Genomic DNA, 23,296 nt, shown 5'->3' on the forward strand with positions numbered 1-23,296 from the left:
ATCTTTTGTTAGAACCAAAGATCTTGGCCCCATCCTCTCTAGGGTGGGAATAATGTTGGCATTTGCAGACTTTAGCTTGGGCAAGTGGTCGCAAACCACCTCACCGTGGAGGACTCAGTACAGGAGAACAGTCGCCATCTTGGACTGATACAGGGCCCTTCCTCTCTGCCTCGTTAGTGGGGGTGGTGGTGGTGTGTGTGTGTGTGTGTGTGTGTGTGTGTGTGTGTGTGTGTGTGAGAGAGAGACAGACAGACAGACAGACAGACAGACAGACAGACAGAGACAGAGAGACTAAACTGTTGTCCTTTGAATTTTTTCTTTTTGAATCACACCTTGCGATGCTCAGGGGTTAATCCTGGCTCTGCACTCAGGAATCACTCCTGATGGTGCTCAGGGGATCATATGGGATGCTGGGAATTGAACCCGGGTCCGCCGCGTGCAAGGCAAATGCTCTACCCACTGTGCTATCGTTCCAGCCCCCCTGCCCTTTGAAATATTAAACTCACTTCCAATTGTGACCTTAAATTGTGCCCAGTCTATCCAGAGATAAAGGTTAGGGGGTAAAGACTGGAGTGAAAGTTCATGTTGGTCTATTACATGGGCCACACTGCCACACATGTGCCTCCTGGCCACCCTCTGACCCCCTCATGGTGTCCGATACTGTCTCCTTCGGGATATGTCCAAGGACACTTGGCCGACAAGCAGCCCTGAGATCTCAGGATGAGGTCTCTTCATGGAAGTTCCCCTCTTAATTCCATCTACATGTCGATGTAGCCCTTTTGGTTCCAGAAAGTTCCACCACCATGCTGCTGCATCTTCCACTATTGGTGGGCCATGGAAGGCAGCAAACAGGTGGGCATTTGAAGCTACAGGTTCTGCTTCCTTCCAGGTGGTATCTTTCTATGAGGAGAAAGATCCAGAGGCATGTGGGGGCTGGGGACCCCCTCTGAACGTGTTGGGGCAGAGAGATGATGCATCACCGGGCTCCCCGGGAGCTGGGGTGACCTGCTCTCCATTCACGCTGTGAGGGCTTCACCCCACGATTGCAGAGACTGGCAGTGCCAGGGAGGAGACAACGTCTCCAGACCAGATCTGGGGGTTGCATGGGGGTGAGGGGGTGGGTCACAGGCTGTTGTACTGTTGGGGGGGGGCTGAGGCTCCCCAAGAATATACAGTTGGAGCTGATGGACCCACAAGGCCAACGCCCTCGTGGTCAGTGTCACGTTCTGCTCTCTGCCACTCTGTGGCTTGTCGCCAGACCTGAGCTGGCTTGGATTACAAGGCTGATCCGGCCAGCATGTTGGGGTCCTTACCGGGTCTTTGTCCCCCATAATCCAGGAAGGTTCTTTGATGTGGGAACAGAACTTAGACTTTATGCTTGCCTGAGGGCTGAAGAGGGGAGTGAAGGGGGGGGGACCAGGCTGCGGCCTCTCTGCCCCCAATCTTGTCCCACGGACTAGAGGTGGGCAAAGCCGTCTCAGGCACAAACCTGAAGATCTGTGGGACTGGGGAACGCCTCTTCTCTGGGCTCTGGGATTTGGGGGCAGGGTGTTAGACCAGGCAGGGTGGGGTGGGGACCCCCTGTGTTCTCAGTCTTCCCTCCCATGTTTGACCCCAGGGGGATGGCTTGGGGGGGAGTTGTGAGTGCAGCAGGCTTGGAGGAGGGCCCTGGTGGATGCCTGACCCTGAGCCGGGGGTCCCCACAGGCGGCTTGGCAGGGGGGAGGCTGGAGACAGGGCCCGCCCACCCGCCCACCGCTGCCACCAGCCGCTGCAGGGGAACGGCCCCCGCATTTATAGAATTCCTGTCTGCAAAGGCCATGCAGTTGCTTTCGATTAGCATACAAACCGACATTAGTGTAGTACATCTGTTGTTAATCCCCAGGCCGGCGGAGGGGGGGGGGTGCCAACACATCGTTTATTAGGCACGTCCATCCCATAATGTCCTTTTCTGCTGCCTCAGTCCCTCCCGGAGCCATCACCGGGGCCAGGATGTCTTTTATTTTGCTCGAGACCACGTTTCCTCCGCCTGGCCGGGCAGGACGTAATGGATTCCAGGATGTAATTTATGCTGTTTGGGAATCCAGCTCCGCGTGCTGGGCCTCGAGCAAGCTTCAGAGAAGCTGAGCCCTTCATCTGCCCCCTGTGGAAGGCAGACAGACACCCGGACCCCCAGCGGCGGGAGGGGGGAATTCCAGGCAGGCGCGGGAGACAAAGGAAGAGGAGAGGTGCAGGGTGGAGGGGTGCGGGGGACGGCAGGGACTGAGGTTCTGAAGCCCCAGTGGGCTGCTCAGCGCCCACAAGTCCTGGAAAGGAAACGCCCCTGACACCACTGGGAGGTGCCCAAGGAGGGTACCCCCAGCAGTTCATTTATTTGTTTTTGTGGGTTTTGTTGTTGTTGTCGTTGTTGTTCTGGGGCCACACCCAGCAGTGCTCAGGGCTCGGTGCAGTCCTGGCTCTGCGCTCAGGAATCACCCTTGAACGGTGTTTGGAGGACCCTATGGGAACCCAGGTCAGCCATGTGCAAGGCAAGCGCCCTAGCCACTCTACTATCTCCCTGGGCCCCTGCTTATTTATTTTTTATTGGGGGCGAAACCCAGCAGTGCTCAGTGTTTGCTCCTGGCTCTGTACTCAGGAATCATTCCAGGTGGTGCTCGAAGGGACCCTATGGGGGGTTGGGGATCGAACCCGGGTCAGCCACTTGCAAGGCCTACCAGTTGTGCTATAGCTCCGCCCTCCCCCCCCCACACACTAGTTTATTTCTAACAGCAGGCAGGGATACTGTTCGTGAGGCAGGTAAATTAGGGTGCAGACTCTGGTCCCCTCTGGACAGGGGACCCCACCTGGGCGGTTGGCAGGGAGATGCTGAGGAGGAGGCAGGGGCTTCTGCCCTTCTCTTCCTGCTGCCAGACTGCAGGGCCTGGGAGCAGCCTGACCTTGGGGACAGGGACTTGGGGTGACCTGGCTCTGGGTGTGTGGGCTGGCCAGGGTAGACTCCCCACCTGGGGTCACAGGCTTAGAGCCCCCCCCCCCCCCGCTCTGATCTAGGGGACCTTAAAGTTAACCCTCATGTCAGTGCTGGGCTTGTTGCAGTATTTTTTACTGTTTTTTTGTATTTTTTCCCCCCTTGGGGAGGGGGGAGGGAGGAGAGGGCGGGGATTGCCCAGGAGTGCTTAGGGTCTAGAGGTCTAGTAGATGGGTATGGAACCAGGGGTTCTTTGAAAGCAAAGCCAGTTCTCCAGCCCTTCGTGGTTCTAAGGATGTTTGCTTTGCTGGACAATGGTCCAACACCGCTGGGGCCAATGAAAATGCAATCTGGGACCAAAGTGAGAACGTTTGCCTTGCTCGTGGCTGATAGGGATTCGATTCCCGACATCCCATATGATTCCCAAGCCCACGCCAAAAGTCATCCTTGAGCACAGAGCCAGGAGTCATCCCTGAGCACCGCGGGTGTGGCCTTCAAACCAAAAGGAAATAAAGGAAATACAGATTTTTACAAGGGACGGGAAAAGCCCCTTCTGTCTCGCCAGCGCCCTCACCTGGCGGAGTAGATTAGCGCAGCCCCCTCAGGGTCTCCCCAGCGCCCCCTCCCTGCTGCCCCTCCTTCTCACTGTTGTTAACGCTAGATGCAGTGGTCCCGTGTCCACACAGATGTGAGTTCAGAGCCACCAAGCCTGGTATGAGTCCGGCTCCACACTCAGCCGCCGGCGGCCGCTGCAGACACGCCCCTGGCTCCGCCCCACACTCGCCCCATCCCCAGGGGTTTCAGGTGGGGGGACCTTCTCTAGGTCCAGGGGGTGGGGTAAAGCAGACTCCAAAGAGGTGTGTGTGGGTGGCCGTCCTTCCTTCCTTCCTTCCTTCCTTCCTTCCTTTTTTTTTTTTTTTTTTTTTTTTTGCTTTTTGGGTCACACCCAGCGATGCACAGGGGTTATATCTGGCTCGTGCACTCAGGAATTACTCCTAGCAGTGCTCAGGGGACTATATGGGATGCTGGGAATCGAACCCGGGTCGACTGCATGCAAGGCAAATGCCCTACCTGCTGTGCTATCGCTCCAGCCCCTGGTCATTGTCTTTCCTCTGGCTGCCCAGCATGCCACTATGTCCACTACTATGTCCACCCCTCGCTCACGCCACCAGTGTCCCCCTGTGTCCCCCCTACAGAGGCACCTCTGCTCTTAGCCAGCTGGAGCTTTCCCGTGATCTGGGGGTCCCCTGGGCTGTGCCACCCACCTCACCCCTGCTTCAGGAAGGCCCAGCTACAAGACCGCACTGCAGACGGGGTGGGGGAACCCACTCAAGGCCTCCAGGCCACCTACCCAGGAAGGTGGGGGCTCGGGAGGCAGAGGGACTCCAGGGGTCCCCCAGTGGGACAAACAACATTCTAGGGTCCTGGAGCTGCTCAGACAATGGGCTTTTGTTTGGCGCTGAAGGGAAACCAAAGCAATAAAAACATATGCAGGGAACGTGGAAATACTTCCCTTGGGGGCTGGGGAGCTGTTGGGGCGTCAGTGTGTCCATCTGTCCTTCAGCCAGTACTCCGGCCATCATGGACGAGCAGGACCTGTCTGGGGGGGGGGCTTGGGCACGCGTGACGCCTCTGAGCCCCGTTTCCCTCCCTGTGCAGTGGGACTGCACAGCCTCAGCGTCCCTGAGATCAGCCTCGGGGGGGGGGCAATGGCCGCCTGGACACTCACCCCCACTGGGGTGTGAGGAGCTTAGCACTATGGGGGATGGCGCTGAGGCAGGGGGAATAACGGGGCTGGAGAAGCTCCAACGGGCACTCAGCACACAGGCATGCCCCCAGCACTCTGGGTGGGATCCCAAAACCACCAGCACCAAAGCATGTGGATGGTTGGTGCCCCTGGAAGCAGGCAGCCCGCAGAGCCTGGCCTTTGTGTCTGATTCCCAGTGGGGGGCCGTCTCCAGGCCCAGGGGTCTCTGTGGGTGGCTGAGGCCAGGGTGCAGGCAGACCTGGAGTGTGCCCCTCTGCACAGGGAACCTCACTGGGACGGACCAGGCTGGCCTGGCCCTTCCCTCCACGCACCCTGGGTCCCCCTCCTTCTCCCTAACCTGCCCCTCCTCGTCCCTCCTTCTCTCCATTTTAGGATGCTCTGACCCTGTCCCCTCCCTAATTGCCCAACAGACTCTCCTTGCCTACAAAGGCCCAGTTCTGGGGTCACCGTTTTTATGAAGCCCCCCCTGAACTTCACAGAGAAGGTGCTGGTTTGCTTCCACCCACTAGTCTGGTGGCCCAGCCATGTAAGGCCAACATGTCCACACTTGGGACGCCCACCCCCTCCCTCCCACTTTGGGCTGTCTGCAAAGATTTTTTTTTTTGCATTTTTGGGTCACACCTGGCATTGCACAGGGGTTACTCCTGGCTCTGCACTCAGAAACCACCCCTGGCGCTGCTCAGGGGACCATATGGGATGCTGGGAATCGAACCTGGGTCTGCCACGTGCAAGGCAAACGCCCTACTTGCTGTGCTATCGCTCTAGCCCTGCAAAGATGTTTTTAAATGCGTAACGAATGACATAGAATAACGCCCCCACTTTCCTCGGGCATTTAAGGAGCAAGGTTTAGCCGGGGGCCCAGCAGCTCCGAGTGTCAGAGCAGTGCTGAGGATTGAGGATGTTTCTAGAATGGCAGCCCCTGGCCTGTGAGGTCTGGATTCCATGGGAACCAAGACTTGTGGGTCCTGTGCGCTTAAATGGGAAGGAACGCTCGGTGGCGTCGGGGTGGTGAGCACAGACTGCCATTGGACTCCCATCACCCCAACTGCCAATTTCTGTCTGTGGCCCCTGGCTTAGACCCTGTGCCCTCCACAGGGATTCCTGGGGGGGGGGGGGTCAGAACGGGGTTTTGTCTGCGTTTCCAGTACTTGGAGCTGTGCCCGGGGCAGACGTGCAGAACACAGCCCGCAGCAGGTTTGCTGAATGAGTGAGGGGTGGAGGAAGTGAATTAAGTGAGGTCGTGGGGGGGGGGGGTTGCGGGTCCCCCAGCTGTGCTGCAGGCTTAATGGCATGAACGTGCCTTGGCCAGCCCCCCAGACCAAGCACGAGCTACCCGGAGCCCTGCAGGTTGCAAACGAACCCCAGCCCCATGCCCGCCACAAAATCTGGGTTTCTCACATGCAGCCCAAGGGGGTGGGCCTTGTTGCGCCCCAGTTTCCAGCAGCGGCCTGAAGGAGTATGCAGGGAAATGAACATACCTGAATGCATTGTCCCCACTCCCCCAGGAACGCCTGGCTCTGGCGGGGAGGGGGCCGTAGGGTCGAGGGGCCCATCGGCTCCAGTCATCGCCACCCAATACAGCCGTGTCAGCTGCGCCCACCACCCTCCTTCCTGCACCCAAGCCCCTGGCACGAGGAGCTTTCCGGAATCTTCAGCCTCGATTTCCCTTTCTTCCCCGGAGAAGCTGTCTCTTTCTCCAAGTTCTTAGGCTGAGGGTGCAGGATTGGTTGCAAAGGGACCGGCACGGCCGGTCACTTGCACTTGACCGCCACGGCCAAGGTCACTTGCACTGTGCAGAGTAGAGTCATTTTTCTGTTGGGTTGAAAGCAGCGGACACTGAGCCACAGGCTGTGGCCACGCCAGGGGCGGACGGTAGCACAGGAAGCGCTGGCATAAGCAGCAGGGTTCGGACAGACAACGGCCGGAGGGAGACCCCCGGGGCTCGTGGGGCTGGTGACTTGGAGACCTCGCCTAGGGGTGCCTGTTCCTTTCTCCCTTTGATGGTTCTGTCACACTGCCTCGGCGGGCAGGGAGCGGGGAAGCCAAGCCGGGCCTCAGCCAGCGCAAGGGCTGCCGGCCTGGTGCGTCTGCCTCCTGCTGTTCCTTGGGGGGGTCACCTGTGCTGGGGGTGCGAGGTGGCCCAGGCTCTAGGGGCTACCCAAAACACTTGACTCTCGAATCCCTTTCATTAGAGATGGTCATCGCTTCGTGGTCATTGTGGTCCTCGATTCTGTGTCCAGGCATTCGTGGGACCCTTGGGTCAGTGGTGCCGGGGCTCGAACCCAGAACCTTATGCAGGAGCTGCTTAAGTCACATCCCAGGCCCATGAGTGTTTCATAGGTGCAGAAACCCTCCAGGAGAGGGAGACGGTGGCTGAGCCAGCTGGGGCTGGACCGACTGCGTGAGGTCCTGCTAAGGGCGCATCCTGCTAAGGGTGGCAGATTCTATGGCCACAAGTCCAGTCCTTGTCCCAGGGCCTCACACCAGGCAGAGAGGGGACGGGCTTGGGGAGACACTGGCTGTAGGTGCTCGGAAGTGGGGTGCCAGTTCCCCTGTGGTCCAGGAGGGCTTCTCAGAGGAGGCTGACCTGGAGTCATGAGGAGGGATCGGTCCTGTGAAAGGATTGGGAAGAGCTGCCTGGTATTCGGAAGGGCACAGCCCCAGCCCCGGTGACCATGCTGCGGCTCGCCCGACCCGCCCTGAGGAAGTGCCAAGGTTAGTGCCGAGATGCGGCCTCAGCTGGACCCGGCCTTGTATGGGCCTCTCTAGGGAAACGAGGGGACTGGGGGCTGTTGGGGGTGCGCTCTGTTGCTCCCCCTTGACCCCTCCCACACGAGCCTCTGGGTGCAGGTATCCGGCCCCCCATGAAGTCCCGACCAGAAGTGGGGCATGTCCTGAGTTGGGTTGGGTGAGAGCCGGGACAACATGGGGGGACCCTGGGGGGAGTCTTGTGCCCCCAGCCTCCCGGTGCCCCTTGGTCTTTGCCTCGTTCCTGGTCTGGGACATGCCGAGGGCAGGAGGGAGCCGTGCGCGCACCCTGACACGGGTCTCCGCAGTGGGTGCGTTCCCGAGTCCCGGGCTGGAGACAGATCCTCAGTGTGCGCGGGAGGTGCGACTCCCCCAGGAATCTGGTCTCGGCTGTGCGCTTGCAGGCACAGGAGAAAGCCGATCCAGCCGGCAACGGCGCATTAATGCAAGTTTGACAGAGAGATTTCATTTCGGAGCGCGCATTCCCTGAAGGGTTGGTAATAATCCTGCTTGAAACGGAGCCATCCAACCTCAATGCTTTCCAGATTGGGGAAACAGAGGTCTGTTCCTTCCCGTCGGCCGAGGAAGCGGCCCCCTCCCAGCCCCCAGCTGTGGTCAGCTCCTGCTGGGGCTGTCGGGGCTCAGAGTGGGAGCAAGATGGGGGCCCCACCCCCTCCCAGGTATCTTCTCCTGGGCAATGCCCATCCCCCAGAGCTGGGCCCTCAGGACCTGGGGGACCCACACACCTGGACTTTGCTGCTCCCTGACACTGCTTGGGGCGAGGCCTGGCTCCCAGGTGCCCTCCTGTGCTCCACTGGGCTTGGAAACTGGCAGTAGGGAAGCTGAGGTTCAGTGAGTGAGGAAGAACCAAGCTCTCAGGAATTGTCTAGTGGGATCTCAGCATCAATGTCCCACAGAGCCCTTGGTATGAGGCAGGATGGGGGGGCTCTGGGGGATCAGCCTGGGTCCAAGCCCAGGCAGCATGAGTGGGCACAGACCCATCCACCGTCTTGCTTCTGAGCTGGGACACGCATGCTTTGTCTGAAGGGCTCTGGGAAGGACAGAATGACACCAAGCACGTGAGACAGCTCAGCCATGGTTGGCTTTAAGGATGTGGAGGGGGTCATTGGCACGGAGTGATTGTCGGGGGATTGCCCAGACAGCCGGCCTCATCTACATAGACCTACGGCTACCAGTGGAGTCTCACGACCACTGTAAAGGGGCATCTTTGAGCCAACCTGGATATGTACAGGAATGTGGGAATTACCCCCAACCCTGTCCCTGCACACCCACCTTCCTGCTGGGCACTTTTCTCTGTCTTATCTTTGGGGCTTGCCGTCCAGCAGGGCTTCTGCATCCCTCAGAGCCTTTCCAAGGCACAGGACACAGTCACCAGTGATTAAATCCAGCCGAGCCTAATGTGGAGGTCCCAGAGGAAAGAGATTTTCCTGAGTCAGGGAAGTGAAAGTTCCCAGAGGAGTACTCTGATTGGCCTAGCCTTTGAAGAAAAAACTCAGGGAAGACTTCTGATTGGTTCATCGAAGACTTCTGATTGGTTCATCCCTTGAAGGAAAAGCTCCCAGGGAAGGGTTCTGATTGGCTCAACCTTAAAGAAAAAAAGCTCCCAAGGAAGGATTCTGATTTGCCCAGTCCTTAAAGAGAAAGCTCCCAAGGAAGGATTCTGATTGGCCTATCCCTTGGGAAAAAAAAAGCTCCCAGGGAAGAATTCTGATTGGCCCAGCCCTTGAAGAAAAAGCTCCCAGGGAAGGATTCTGATTGGCCCAGCCCTTGAAGAAAAAGATCCCAGGGAAGGATTCTGATTGGCCCAGCCCTTGACAAAGCTCCCAGGGAAGGATTCTGATTGGCCCAGCCCTTGAAGGAACTGCTCCCAGGGAAGGATTCTGATTGGCTCCTCCATGTCTGCCCACTTGCCTGAGACTTTCAGAGACTGCACAATGAAGATTGTCCCTGAAAAGAGATGGGTGGGGAGGTGGCAAACAAGGAGAGATGGCTTCTCTGGGGTGGCACTCAGCCCTGGAGGAAGGTGTGTGAACAGCAGGAAGGACAGGTGGGTGGGGGTCAGGAGGCATCTTAATTCTCTCTCCAGGGGTTCCCTTTAACAGGCATCCTGGGCTGTCCTGTGCCCAGCAGTTTATTTATTTTTAATTGAATCACTGAGATACAGTGTTACAAAGTTGTTCATGATTGGTTCAGTAATACTATGTCTTAGCACCTGTCTCCACCGGTATGCTTTTCCCACCATCAACTCCCCCAGTTTCCCTTCCACCCCCCATACACCAAGCCTGCCTCTACGGCAGACAATTTTCTTCTCTCTCTCTCTTTTTTTTGGGGGGGGCATCCTGTGCCCATTATTGATTAAAAAAAAACCACAGCCCATGAGTATTCTGTGCCCTCGGCAGGTAATAAAACACTGGACAGTCAAAAACCCATTCTCAGTTCAGTTCTGGGTCCAGGAGATAATCAAAACTCCTAGCTTAGGGGGCCAGAGCAATAGTACAGCCGGTAGGATGCTTGCCTTGCACATGGCTGATGCGGGTTCAATTCCCAGCCTCCCATAGCGTCCCCTGAGACTTCCAGGAGTGACCCCTGAGCACAGAGCCATGAGTAAGCCCTGAGCATTGCTGGGTGTGTCCCCCAAACCAAAACCAACAAAACCCAAAACTCCAAGCTTAATATGATTGAGAGGGAAATTCCTCCCTTCCCAGCTGGCTCCTGCCTGGGAGGGGGCAGGGGACAGTGTTCCCTTCCCTGCCTGTTCTGTCCTTCTCGGTGTAAGGTGGGGCTGAAGGCCAGCAGAGGGAGCGGACTCACTACTCAGGCCTGCAGCTCTCTTGCTGGGAAGCACACTCTGAGCGCTGCTGGGCGGATGGCGTCAGACTTCTCCCTGAGCCACTTCTGTGCAGTTGGGTTCCCTGAGGGAGGGAAGGACACGGGACAGGAACGGGAGGAAGATCTTGGCCCTGTGGTTGGGCTTTGGGGTGCTCAGGTCTCCTGGGGGTGCTGTGTAGCTGCAGCCAGAGGGCATGTGGATGGGGAGCCCCTGTCCAAGCTGATGTGGGAGCCCTCGGTTCATCCCCTCGGCACGCCCACCCTTTCTTGGGTTCTGCCCTCCATCCCAGGGCTCAGGCCCTTTGTGGGATCTGGGCGCTGACTGTTCCCAGTAGGGTCCGTGTGCTTCTCCTGCCCATGACACCCCCTTCCCACCTGCTCCCCAGACCCCTGGCCCTGCACCTCCCAGTCTGCTTGCTCTCCACAGGACCACCCAGTTTGCCTACACCCCTAAGACTGGGCCAGGCACAAATAGTGGGGGTGGGAGGGGGGCTCTTATGAATCATTTTCCATGTTTTTTTTTACTCTCAGAAAAATATGGCTTCATCCCTGGGCCCTCCATTGGCTCCCAGGCACTCTCAGACCCTGCAGGGTCCCTTCTGCTCCTGCTGGTCGAAGGCGTGTCTGGGGCCCTGGGAACCCCACGTTCTCAGGCCTGCTGGCCTGAGCATGTGCGTTGCTGGTCCTGGGGAGCCCTTTGTTGATAAGACCCTCTTGGGGTGGTTGTGTGAGAGCCGGCCTGGCTGGCCACGGCCTCCACTTCCTTTCACGTTCTGTTCTTTCTTGCTCCTGGGGATCTCCGGAAGGGACCTCAGGTGAGGTTCTGGAGGGGCTCAGACCCCACCTCCTCTGCTCTGCCTCCAGGGACCCCTGTTCTTTCAGGTTTCGGGATCAGGGGCTGCAGCCTCACCCGCCGCCAGGATCTCTGTGAACTGCAGGGGTGCTGAGTCCAGACAGTCCCTCCAGAACTTGTCTGAGGTGGGGCGTCATGGTGCTGGGTACTGAGGGTGGGGGGCTGAGTCTCAAACACCCCCCACCTTATCTCCAGGCCACAGGGAGAAATTTTATGATTTGAGGGCGCTTATCACTTTCCCATGAGACCTCACTCGCAGAGGACTTCAGTGACTGACTTTCCTCAGCCACTTGGCCCTAGAGCCTGGGTACCCGGCTGGGCCCAGGGTCCGAGACCCCTCTTGGGAGGAGGCCACTGTCAGCGTCTGGTGTGTGTGTGTGTGTGCGTGTGTGTGCAGGCATGAGAACAAGTGTGAGATGCATGTGCACCTCTATGGGAGTATTTGGACATGGCTTTGTTCTGACACACACGTGCCAATGTGAGTGTGTACATGAGTGTGTGGGTAAGGGTGTGAACACATGCATGTAAACACACAGGCCTGTGTGTGGAAGTGCGTGGACACATGCGGGAGCATGTCTGTACGAGTGTGCAGACATGTGTGTAAGTGTGGACTCAGGGGCTTGTGTTTCTCTGTGTGGATACGCGTGGGCATGTGCATGAGTATGTGGGTGTACGTGGGCATGTGTATGTATGCACAAACATGAGGACATGTGTGTGGACATGTGCAGCTGTGGGTTCACACACTGTGCATGTTCATGAGTGTGTGAACGCATGTGTAAATGTGTGAACATGTGTGCGACACATGCAGGCATGTGTGCAGAGAAGTGTGTGTGTTCATGAGTGTGTGAATGCGCGCGTGTGTGTGTGAGTATGTGGACACGTGCAGGTACATGTGTGCAGACATGTATGTGCATGTCCGTGTCTGGACACGCCTGTGCGCCTGTTGTCCCCCCGCCCTCCCACCCCCATTCAGAGCCGCACAGAGGCTGTTGATTCTGGGAAACCACTAATGCTGTGTTTGCTTTGCCTGGTCCGTGCCCTGTCCCTCCCCCCCCCCCAGGGCCTTTCTGGCATCCCTGAACCGCGGAGCTCCCCTGGCACCCGCCCAGGAGGCCCTGATGGATAGGGCACCCACAAGCAAAAGGAAGGTGGATATGGGAAGAGTGGGAGCTGAGTGGGGCTCCCTGGCTGCGAGGTCTGGGGCTGGTCCCTGGGACCGCAGGCTTTTGTGACCCTTGGAGGAGCAGGGGCTTCGGCCCTGGGCACAGACAGGGCGGGGGGTGGGGGGGGCTCGGGATGGTGGGATCCAGCCTCTGAGGGTGGAGCTCGGGGCCCAGGACTTGCTCCCAGACCGCGGATGGGCCCAGAGGGCAGAGGAGAGGGCACTGATGGCACTGATGTCAGGTCCCCAGTGAGTGGACTTGGGGGTGGGGGACACAGCAGGGCTGAGCCCAACAGCAGACTGGGATGGGCAGACCCCTCGGACCCCACTCAGTGGCACCGACATCACAATCTCCAGGGAAGCTTGTGTCTGAGACGGGAGGCCAGTGGCCTTGGGGGCCACAGTGCAGGCACTTTCTCATGGAGGGGAGGAGCCCCGAGGCCTGAGAGAGAGACTCTCCTGAGACCACAGGGCATTGATTGGTCAGGCCTGACCCTCGCTGATCCCCCGCGGGACCCTACCTCCCTCCCAATCCCACTTCCAAGGACCCCCCAAGTCAGGAGAATCAGCTTAGGGTGCTGCTTTTCTGGCCGACCCGAGACGCAGCCTGTCCCCTCCCCCGATCTGAGCCCCGCCTGAGGGCTCCCCCCTGGACCCGCATGTTGCAAGCACATGTTCGCGCGAGGCCTGCGCGGAGCGGCCGCACCGAAAACCACATTAAAATGAGCCGGAGGAGAGGGCCTCGCTCTGTAACAGGCTTTATTTTATTTTATTTTCGACTTGGAGAGAAGCATGTGTTGGCTGCGAATCAAAGCTGGTGTGGGGGTGGGGGCTCTCAGAACACGACCGCCCGGCCCCCGCCTCGGGCCTCCGCTCCAGGGAGCTGAGAAGGGGTCTCCAGATTGGGCGGTCTGTGCTGGACCGCCTGGGACTGGCGCGGGGTCTCCGCCTCCAGCCTGCAGGGCCCCGGCCTCTCTTCTTCCTTCAGTTTTTGGGGGCCACACCCGGCCCTGCTCAGGGGTTACTCCTGGCTCTGTGCTCCAGGATCCCTCCTGGCAGTGCTCGGGGGACCAAATGGGGTGCTGAGGGATCCAACCCGGGTTGGCTGCGTGCAAGGCAAGTGCCCTTCCCCTGTCTTGTCGCTCCGGCTCCCTTCTTTCACTGCACTAGTTGGGATTCAGACTGCAAATGCATTCAGGGTTGTGGGTAGCAGGACCTGTGTCCAGCCAGAAACATAAACTTCTTCCCTCTAGAAAGGAGCTCTGTTTCCCCGGGTGTGGGGAGAAGGAGGGTATTTAAAGGTTTTGGGGGGGGGCGCACAGGACTTGGGGTGTCGTCCCGGCAGAGGGCTGGGTGCATGCTGGCCTCACAACCTCCCTGCAAGGAGGGTGCTCTCCCAGTTCTCACCGTCGCCCTCCAAGACACCGCAGAGTCTGTGGGGTTCCCGGGGCTGAGTGCTGGCCACTCCAGTGGAGGTCATGCTCTGGGGATTCTTTTAGGTCCAGACACCCCCAGGAACCTCGCCTGGATTCCCCCGACCCTCACCCCCGCCCCGCCCCACCCCCCAGTTTCCCCTAGCAGTCTCCCTGCGCCGGGAAGGACCAGCGTGCAACTCTGCAGCCCTCCTTCAAGGCCCCCCCCCCCAGCTCCGGATCCTTCCGCCCCACGGTGCCAGATAGAGCCCCCCAGCCCCTCTTCTCTGCTCGTGTCTCTGCGGACACCTCATCCGCCTCTCCCCGCCGCCCCCTGCGTGACCGCAGCCCCGTCCCCCGCGGTGCTCACGTCTGTGCCCAGAAGCCGCCCTTCCTCGAGGCGCTCGACTGCCACCTGCTGGAGCCCGGCTGTAATAACCACCAGCGCCCTGGATGGACGTCAGGGTTGTGCAGACAGAGACCGGGTACCAGAATTCCCAGGATCCTGGCATTCCTGGGATCCAGCATTCTTGGGTCCCAGCATTCCCGGGATCCTGGCATTCCCCAGGTCCAAGCAGTCCCAGGATCCAGAATTCCCTGAGTCCTGGTGTTCCCGGGGTTCCAGTATTCCCTGAGTCTCGGCATTCCCGGGTCCCAGCATTCCCGGGTCCCAGCATTCCTGGGATCCAGCATTCCTGGGATCCAGCATTCCCGGGTCCCAGCATTTCCGGGTCCCAGCATTCCTGGGATCCAGCATTCCCAGGATCCCGCATTCCTGGGATCCAGCATTCCCGGGTCCCAGCATTCCCAGGTCCCAGCATTCTTGGGTCCCAGCATTCCCAGGATCCAGTATTCCCGGGATCCAGCATTCCCGGGTTCCAGCATTCCCGGGTTCCAGCCCTCCCCAGGTCCTGGCTCTTCAAGGACTCCCCAGGTCTCGAGGGCCGCAGACAGGCCCTGGAACGTGCCAATGTGTGCCTCGCTGACTGCCGTCTGTGGATTGGGCTTCCCTGGGCTTATCTCACGCTGCTGCTGAGATGGAGCTCACGTTTGTAAAATGTTGGGTCGGAGCCATAGGACAGTGGCGAAGGTGTTTGCCTTGCACGTCGCTGACCTGGTTTCAATCCCTGGCATCCCACATGGTCCCCCAGGCCCACCAGGAGCGATTCCTGAGCATCGTCAGTGAGACCCCAAAAGAATAAAAGTATAAGTCGGGGCTGGACCCAGAGCACTCCCTCCCCCCCTCCCCGCTCGCTGCCCTACGCTCTGGCTCCAAGTGAACCATTTTTGGATGAGTCTTCCGTGGCATTTAGTCCAATCCGCGTGCTGGGCAGCTGCCTCAGCCCCCCAAACCCTTCCATCATTACTCCACAGCCAGGGATGAGATGGGGCAGGGGGAGCGTGGGGCGGGTTGGGGCTCTGGACCCCACCTTTCCCCGGGACATGCCTCGGCCTTAGGCCTCCGCCTCCGGGCCCAGCTGTCATGGTCCCCAAAGGGAAGGGCTGATCCCGCCCCTGCCACAGGTCTTCCTGGACGCCCGCTCCTGGGAGCCTGCCAGGAGCTAAGACCCCCACCCCCATCCCTGCACAAACTCCCGCTGTAACTTTCTCCCCAAGAACGGCGAGGTGGTACGCTGCCAGGGGAACCGACCTGCACGTTTAGGGGCTCCTGGCGGTACCAACACATCCCCCCGTCCCCCCGACACCTCCATAGAGCCGTCAGCAAGGTGCCCCTCAGTACCGCAGTTTAACGCAGCCCAGGAGCTCAGACTTGGCTGTGGTCAGGCCCGCTGGCCCTTGGGGCTTTGCTAGAGAAGGGCCGTTGGCAGCCCGGGCCGGCTGGACCTGACCGAGCAGGTGGGTCTGTGAGTCCCTGGGCTCCTCTCTTGGTGTCAAAGGAACCTTCCAGAAAAGGTCCCCGACCCCCCTCCCCTGCACACCTGCACCCCTTAAAACTCCATCCGTGTCTGTTGAGGCCACACCCAGCGCCCGTGCTGCTTGGCAGGACCTCGGGGCACCCCCCCTGCCCTCCCCCTGCCACTGCCATCTGCTCACGGACACTCTGGGCTCCCGAGGTGAGCGGCTGTCAGGGTGCGTGTCTGCCAGGACCAGAGCCCCCAGGAGCTGAAAGAGAAGGGGACGGTGGGAGCACTGGGTTGGGATTCCCGGTCCAGCTGGCCAGCCCCGCCATCAACTCCTGCACCCCGCCCCGCTGGGTTGTGGCTGTCTGCGACTTTGGGGGAACTGACCCCTGTCCTCAGAGGGGTCATCTCCTCCTCCAGACCCCCGGGACTTTGGCACCAGCAACCAGGGAAGAGGAGTGAGAGAGCCGGGAGCACCACTGGGGTGGCCCCCAAACAAACAGGGGCTAAAGTGAGTACGGCGGGGAGGGGTCTTGCCTTGCACGTGGCTAGCCTGGGTTTGATCCCTGGTGCCCCACAGGGTGCCCTGATCACTCCCAGGAGTGGTCCCTGAGCACAGAGCCAGGAGTCAGCCTCTAGCATTCCCCGGAATGGTCCCTGAGCACAGAGCTAGGAGTCAGCCCGAGCACTCCCAGGACTGGTCCCTGAGCACAGAGCTGGGAGTCAGCCCTGAGCACTCCCCGGAGTGGTCCCTGAGCACAGAGCCAGGAGTCAGCCCTGAGCACTCCCCGGAGTGGTCCCTGAGCACAGAGTCAGGAGTCAGCCCCGAGCACTCCCAGGAGTAGCCCCTCAGCACAGAGCCAGGAGTCAGCCCTGAGCACTCCCCGGAGTGGTCCCCAAGCACAGAGCCAAGAGTCAGCCCCGAGCACTCCCCGGAGTGGCCCCGAGCACAGAGCCAGGAGTCAGCCCTGAGCACTCCCTGGAGTGGTCCCTGAGCACAGAGCCAGGAGTCAGCCCTGAGCACTCCCCGGAGTGGTCCCTGAGCACAGAGCCGGGAGTCAGCCCTGAGCACTGCCCAGAAGCGGACAAACAACAAAATGAGAAGCCAGGAGTCGGCCTGCCATCTGCTCTGGCATTTGAGAAGGGTTCAGGCAGGGCTGCTCCATGGGGTGACCAGCTGCAGGCCCCTTGGTCTGGGGGCCTGGGCACATTTCCCATACACTGCCCCACCTGTGTGCGAGACCTACCTGGACAGTAATTTTGGCACCAGCAGTGCATAGCCGGGCATCCTCTGGGTCTCTCACGAGGCCATACCATCCTGGCAGCCTGGGCTGCCCCACCCTGTGTGCCTGCCACCTGCCATGCCGTTGGTGGGAAACTGTGGTTTGATTTGGGGTCAGCACCCCGTTCCCAGCCAGGCCCGTCTGGTGAAGCCGGCTCTTTCCTGGTGCCAGATTGGGTGGGCAGTGAGCTTCTGGTCAGCTTCTCCAGGGCCACCTCACGGTCACTCACTCCTTTTTCTTTTTTTGGGGGGGGGTCACACCCGGCGATGCACAGGGGTTACTCCTGGCTCTGCGCTCAGGAATAACCCTTGGTGGTGCTCAGGAGACCATATGGGGTGCTGGGAATCGAACCCGGGTCAATTGCGTGCAAGGCAAACGCCCTACCCGCTGTGCTATTGCTCCAGACCCTCACTCCTTTTTCTTTAGTAAGATTATTGTGAGCGGTAGACCAGGTGGTGTCGGGACCCACAGTGCCAGAGACCCACCGGGGCTCCGATCGTACCGTGTCCTGCCCTCACAGAGGCATGCCCTGGACCCCCAGAATTGTCTGAAAAGTGCATGTGTGGGGCAGGGAGGGTGTTTCCCTGGCACATGGCTGACCCGGCTTCGATCCCCGCCACCCCAGGTGGCCTCCTGATCAGCACCAGGAGTGATTCCTGAACGCAGAGAAAGGAGTAACCCCTGAGCATCGCCGGGAATGATACACAAATACAATAGAACAAAAAAGTGTGTGTCGGCTTGCAGAGTCAGGGCTCAGGTCTGTTCCCTGGGGCCTGGTCAGTGCCGGTTCCATATCCGGTCAGTGAGCACCACCAGGGGTCACCCGTGAGCCCAGCGGCGCCCACTGTGAAGCTCAGCGCAGAGAAGCGGAACCGCTTAAAGTGTGGGTGTCAATGCCAGGCAACCGCTGGGCCCTGGGGGAAGGGGCTCGCCGCTGCCCACAAGCAGCCCTGGGCACTGGCACCTTTGGCATTGCTGCGTTCCACACCCCCCTGTCCTGAGTTGCGCCTCTCTGCAGAGAATTTGTCCACGAATGTGTCATTTTATGGGTGTGTATTCTAGAATCGTCTGCTCGCTGACACACGCTTAATGTGTCCTGGGTAAAACTAAGTTAATTTAGTTTTATTATTATTTTTTTTACTTTGGGGTCCACACCTGGCGATGCTCAGGGGTTCTTCCTGGCTCTCTGCACTCGAGAATCATTCCTGGTGGTGCTTGGGGGCCCTATGTGTGGGATGTCGGGGTTCAAACCGGGGTGGGCTGCGTGTAAGGCAAACGCCTTCTTTGCCAGACTAGCACTCCACCCCAGGAAATTAGCTCGAATGTGCCCTATGCCATGGACAGTTTTTGTTGGTGTTGGTACGTTTTTGTGTCCTGAGAAGCCCTTATTTATTCTCAGGCGAGGGAGTCAGCCGCCTGACTTCTGTCTCCCCTTCCTCTGAGTGCTGTGTTGGTTCCACGTTTAATTTTACTTTCCCTCTAGAATTGGACTCCGGTCACCATGGTCGGGGCCGATTCCTGCATCTTTCTTTCCCATGGGGAGAGCCCAGCACCTTTTCGGAAAATACTTATCCTCACCTGACAAAACTGCGCCTGGGTCTTATCACTCAGCTGACTGCCCGTGTGGGTCTGTCTGTCTGTCCTTACACTCTGAGTGCCTAATATATAACATAGTTCTAATACTACGTACCATTACAGTTCTACAATGGGTCTTCATTCTGCAAGCATTAGCCTTCTGCTTTTGTTTTCCTTCCAGGCTGCCTTGGTTATTCTTTGTTTTTCTTCCAGGCTGCCTTGGTTATTCTGTGGCCCTTGCATTGCCTATACATTTTATTTTACTTGGTTTGGGGGGGTCACACCTGGTGGTGCCCAGTTACTTCACATCACTCCTGGCTGCTCGGGGTTCCAAGGCAATGTTGGGGATCAGTCCCGAGTTGGAAACCGTCTCATCTCACGCACTAGACAGGGTCAGGGCAAGGTGGGGCACGGGACGGGGAGGGGGGACCCTGGGGGACCTGCCCGGCGCCCTGCTGATCCTGCCCCAACGTTGCTGTCTCTGTCTTTCTGCTGGCTCCCCCTGGTGGACAGTCCCCATGTTGCTCCTGAGACCGCCGGGCCCCATTCTGCTTCTATCAAAGTGTCTTCTGGGGTCCGAGAGAACCCGGTTTGCTCCCCAGTATCCGTATGGAGCACCGTCAGGAATCACAGGAGTAATTCCCGAGTGCAGAGCCAAGAGCAACCTCTGTGTGACCCGAAACCAACCAACCAACAAACAAAAGTGTCTCCTGGGCCAGAGCCGCAGAGCCCCGGGAGGGAGGTTGCCTGATGGCCGCTGGGTCTGATCCCCAGGATGCTACAGAGACCCCAAGCCCCCCACCCAGGAATGATTCCTGGTGCAGAGCCAGGAGGAGCTCCAGAGCACCACGGGGCGTTCCGCTCCCTTCCCCACTCCCGGCCAAAGAAAAGTGTATCCTGGGCCAGGAGAGATGGTGCAGGGGTGAAGGCGCTTGCCCTGACACAACTGACTCTGGTTCTGCCCCCAGAGGGTCCGCCAAGCCCCGCCAGGCTTGGTCTACACTGACTTTGGGGGCTCCTCGGGACACCTGGTCTGCTGGGGACCCCACACATCCCCCCGAGACCACTGTCGGAGGGAGCTGGGCCCTGGGCTCACCTGTGTCCAGCACCCCCCCCGAACCCAGAGCCCCTGGGGGATCCGAGACTCAGTGCGTGGTCCAGAGAGTCACAGGCTGATCCAGTGTCAGCCCTCTGGCAGATGGGGAAACTGAGGCATGGGGACCCTCTCAGGTCACATGAGTTACTGATGGACACTTGTCTTTCCACAGGCCACATATAGACACTCATGGGTAACACACAGGCACTCCCATGCACACCTATGTGTGCACACATGTGATCACAGACACACAGCAATGCATGCCCAATACACACACACACACACACACACACACACTGTGCAACATGGAAATGCACACAGGTATACTTACACAGACATAACTCATAAGCCCACACAGACGTGCACACAGGCATGTCCATCCATGCAGACGTGCCCACACAGGCACACACACGTACACATGTGTCAACATGCGTGAACACCAGCCCTCTTACACAAGGCAGGCACGCACATACATGCTCACACATGCATACATAGGCACACACGTGTCAACATGTGTGAACACCAGCCCTCGTGCACAAGGCAGACATGCATATACACGCTCACAGATGCATACATAGGCACACACACATACACACATGTACACGCATGTCAACATGCGTGAACACCAGCCCTCGTGCACACACAGGCAGACATGCACATACGGGCGCGCGTAGGCGCCCACATGCCGCCCAGCTCCCGTGCCTCCCCTGGGCCTCGGTTTCCTGACTCGGCATCTGTGCAGGAAATGTGGCTCCCAGGGCCAGCCGGTGCCAGGGGTGGAGAATGTTGAACAAGCGTCAGGGGGTCCCGGAAGCCACAAGACTTCCCGGCCCCAAGTGAGTGCCAGCCAGGAAGGGTGCAGGAAGGAGGGCAACGGCCTCGCTCCCCCCTCACACCTCCTGCCACGGGCGCCCAGTGCCAGAGCACACTGGGCTGGGCCAGCGCTTTCCAGAAACAGCTCCCGGGAGCCCAGGGACCCTCTGCCCACCTCCCCAACAATCCCCCGACAGGCCAGATGTTCCCTGGGTGGGGTGGGCTCCCTCCTACTCCTATGTGCCCCCAGGAGGGGTGAGTGGGGGGAGGAGGAGGGAGGAGGGAGAGGGAGGAGGGCCGAGCTCAGCAGTGTCATACCACGTCCCTAAGGGGCTCACGAGAAGACCAGGCGACCAGGCGAGAGGACCAGGCGTGTCCCCATGGGTGAGGGGATGGTTGGGGAAAGGTCGGAGGTCAAAGTGGGGGAGGGGAGTTGGGGGGGAGGGGGCCCCAGCCTCAGCAGCCCTCACCTATTCTCTTCCTCTTCTGGCCTCAGTGCTCCCTCTGTTCCACCAACCTGGCCAATCACAGTGCATCCCTTCCCTCCCTCCCATGCCACTGCCTCCAAGCAGCCTTCCCTGACTGCACCCAGCCTGACTGGCTCTGGTGTCCCAGGATGACTGTAGAGCCCCAGCGTAACCCTTACCAGCCCATGCCCTGGTCCCCAAGGTCAGGGCGCTGTTGTGGACACCTGGACAGCTTCAGACCCCTTCCTGAGGTCTGTGGGCCCTTGCCCTGAGCTGCTCCAGGGCCTTTGACAAGGCGCCCCAGGAGCTGCAGCTGCACAAAGCGGACTTTGGCTCCAAAGTGCTGAGTCCAGGCAAGCTGGCTGGAGGAGGGGGCGTTGAGGATGAGGCCCTGAAGCATGTGTTGGAGCTCGAGGTCTGTCTGGGTGCCCCGTCATGCTCTGCTCCCGCCCTTCTCTTTCAGAATGCATGAACTGCACCCGCCTCAGGGACATGAGCCAGAGGCTGAGCACACTGGAGGCCAAGGTCAGGCGCACCCGGAACCCGGGGCTGGGGCTTCTCTGGGGTTGGTGGGAAGGGCAGACAGAGGCCAGTCTCAGAGGAGGGAGGGAACGGCTGCCCCTGCCCCCGCACTCCTCCCAGCCAGCTGGGAGCCTCCTCCATCAGGCTGGGTCGTGCTGCAGCAGCAGAAGCATCACTGACCAGAGCAGCCCAGGTGGGAGGGACATGCAGTGGGGGGACGCAGCCCCTCCCGCCCCTGCCCCTCCCACCTTCCTCTGCCTCTGCCTCCTCCCTCCCTGCCTCCCTCCCTCCCTCCTTCCCTCCCTCCCTCCCTCCCTTCTCCCTCCCTCCCTTTCTTCCTTCCTCCCTTCCTTCCTTCCTTCCTTCCTTCCTTCCTTCCTTCCTTCCTTCCTTCTTCCCTCCCTCCCTCCCTCCCTTCCTTCCTTCCTTCCTTCCTTCCTTCCTTCCTCCGTCCCTCCCTCCCTCCTTTTCTCTCTTCCCCCTCCCTCCCTCCCTTCCTTCCTTCCTTCCTTCCTTCCTTCCTTCCTTCCTCCGTCCCTCCCTCTCTCCTTTTCTCTCTTCCCCCTGCCTCCCTCCCTTCCTTCCTTCCTCCCTCCCTCCCTCCCTTCCTTCCTTCCTTCCTTCCTTCCTTCCTTCCTTCCTTCCTTTCTTCCTCCGTCCCTCCCTCCCTCCTTTTCTCTCTCCCCCCCTCCCTCCCTCCCTCCCTTCCTCCCTCCCTCCCTCCCTCCCTCCCTTCCTTCCTCCCACTGGTTCTGTCTGTTCCCTGCAAGGGTTCTTGTGGAGGGTCTGGGAAGGAGCCAGTGAGGGGTCCTCAGAAGAATACAGAGATGAGGATGGCCACCCCCACAAGGCCCTGGTATAGGAAGGGTCCTGGGGTGACCTGCAGCAGGGGTGCCCTCCCTACCCCGCTTCACCCCTGCCCGCCTGTCTCCCTGGCGCAGGTGATCCTGCTGGAGGCAGCCGCTCCACCCTCGGGCCCTGACAACGACCTGCCGGCCCCGCAGGGCAGCCCCCCGCCCTGGAACGAGGACTTCCTCCCCGACGCCATCCCCCTGGCACAGCCCCGCAGGAGGCCCACGGGCCCGGCAGGTGAGCAGGACTGACCCGAGGCAGTGTGCTGGGCAGGCTCTGTACACAGTGCTCGCTGGAACCTGTTGTCGCCCTGGGTCTACCGCTGCCCCCACATGTTGGCCCCCAGCCCTGCCCAGCCTCACTTGGCTCCCGGATGGGGAGGACAGGGTCTCCTGACCCCATACTATGAAGGCTGGGCCGTGGCCACCCCCACTCCAGGCCTGTTCTGGGAACCCCAGAATCCTGCTCGCACACTGACACTCCCTTCCACTGCTAGCGTTTAGAGGGGGAGAGGGAGGGGGAGAGAAAGAGGGAGAGAGAGGAGAGGGGAGAGGGGAGGGCGGGCGGGGCGCGGGAGGGACAGCTGCACCTGCAGGGCGGGGACAGACGGGGCTGTCACGGGCTTGTGCTGGTCACCTGCTTGTGCTGGTCACCGGGTCTGCAGCTTTTGTCCAGCGCAGCTGAGCCCCGGCCCAGAGTCTACTCGGCGCCGTGGTGGGGGTCCAGGGGAGAGGTATAGGGGGTCCCTGTGATCGTATACGGGTCACGGAGCTTGGTGCAGGGGCTTCAGACCTTTGCAGCCTCGGAGAGGTCAGGCGTGAGGTCAAGTTGCGCCGGCTCCCGTCAGGATTACGGAGGGAACGTGTAGTTCCAGGGAGTGGCCACCGGGTGGCGCTCGCTCCACACAAATGGAGCCTTGCGCGCCGCGGACAAGGCTAGGGGGGTGGACGTGTCCCCGCCCGGTTCCCCTCTCGGGACCCCACCCCCCCTCCCGTCGGTCCCCGTCCCGATGCCCCTCTGATTCTCCCGGCCTTTTCTCAGGCAGCAGGATGTGGAGAGCAGGAGCTGC

The 23,296-nt window shown here is 59.9% G+C and overlaps 1 protein-coding gene across 2 annotated transcripts in view; it reads left to right on the top strand.

Annotated features, from left to right (window-relative positions):
* The window catches only part of COL26A1 (collagen type XXVI alpha 1 chain), a 91,498-nt gene that overhangs the window by 62,723 nt on the left and 5,479 nt on the right, over positions 1-23,296 (top strand). For both annotated transcript variants that reach the window (XM_056108196.1, XM_056108197.1), the window contains exons 4-5: positions 21,317-21,378; positions 22,317-22,464. In XM_056108196.1, the coding sequence (XP_055964171.1) occupies positions 21,317-21,378; positions 22,317-22,464 (210 nt within the window). The remainder of the gene's footprint in view (positions 1-21,316; positions 21,379-22,316; positions 22,465-23,296) is intronic.

The sequence above is a fragment of the Sorex fumeus genome, unplaced genomic scaffold, assembly GCF_029834395.1.
Source record: "Sorex fumeus unplaced genomic scaffold, SorFum_2.1 ptg000199l, whole genome shotgun sequence".
Taxonomy (NCBI): domain Eukaryota; kingdom Metazoa; phylum Chordata; class Mammalia; order Eulipotyphla; family Soricidae; genus Sorex; species Sorex fumeus.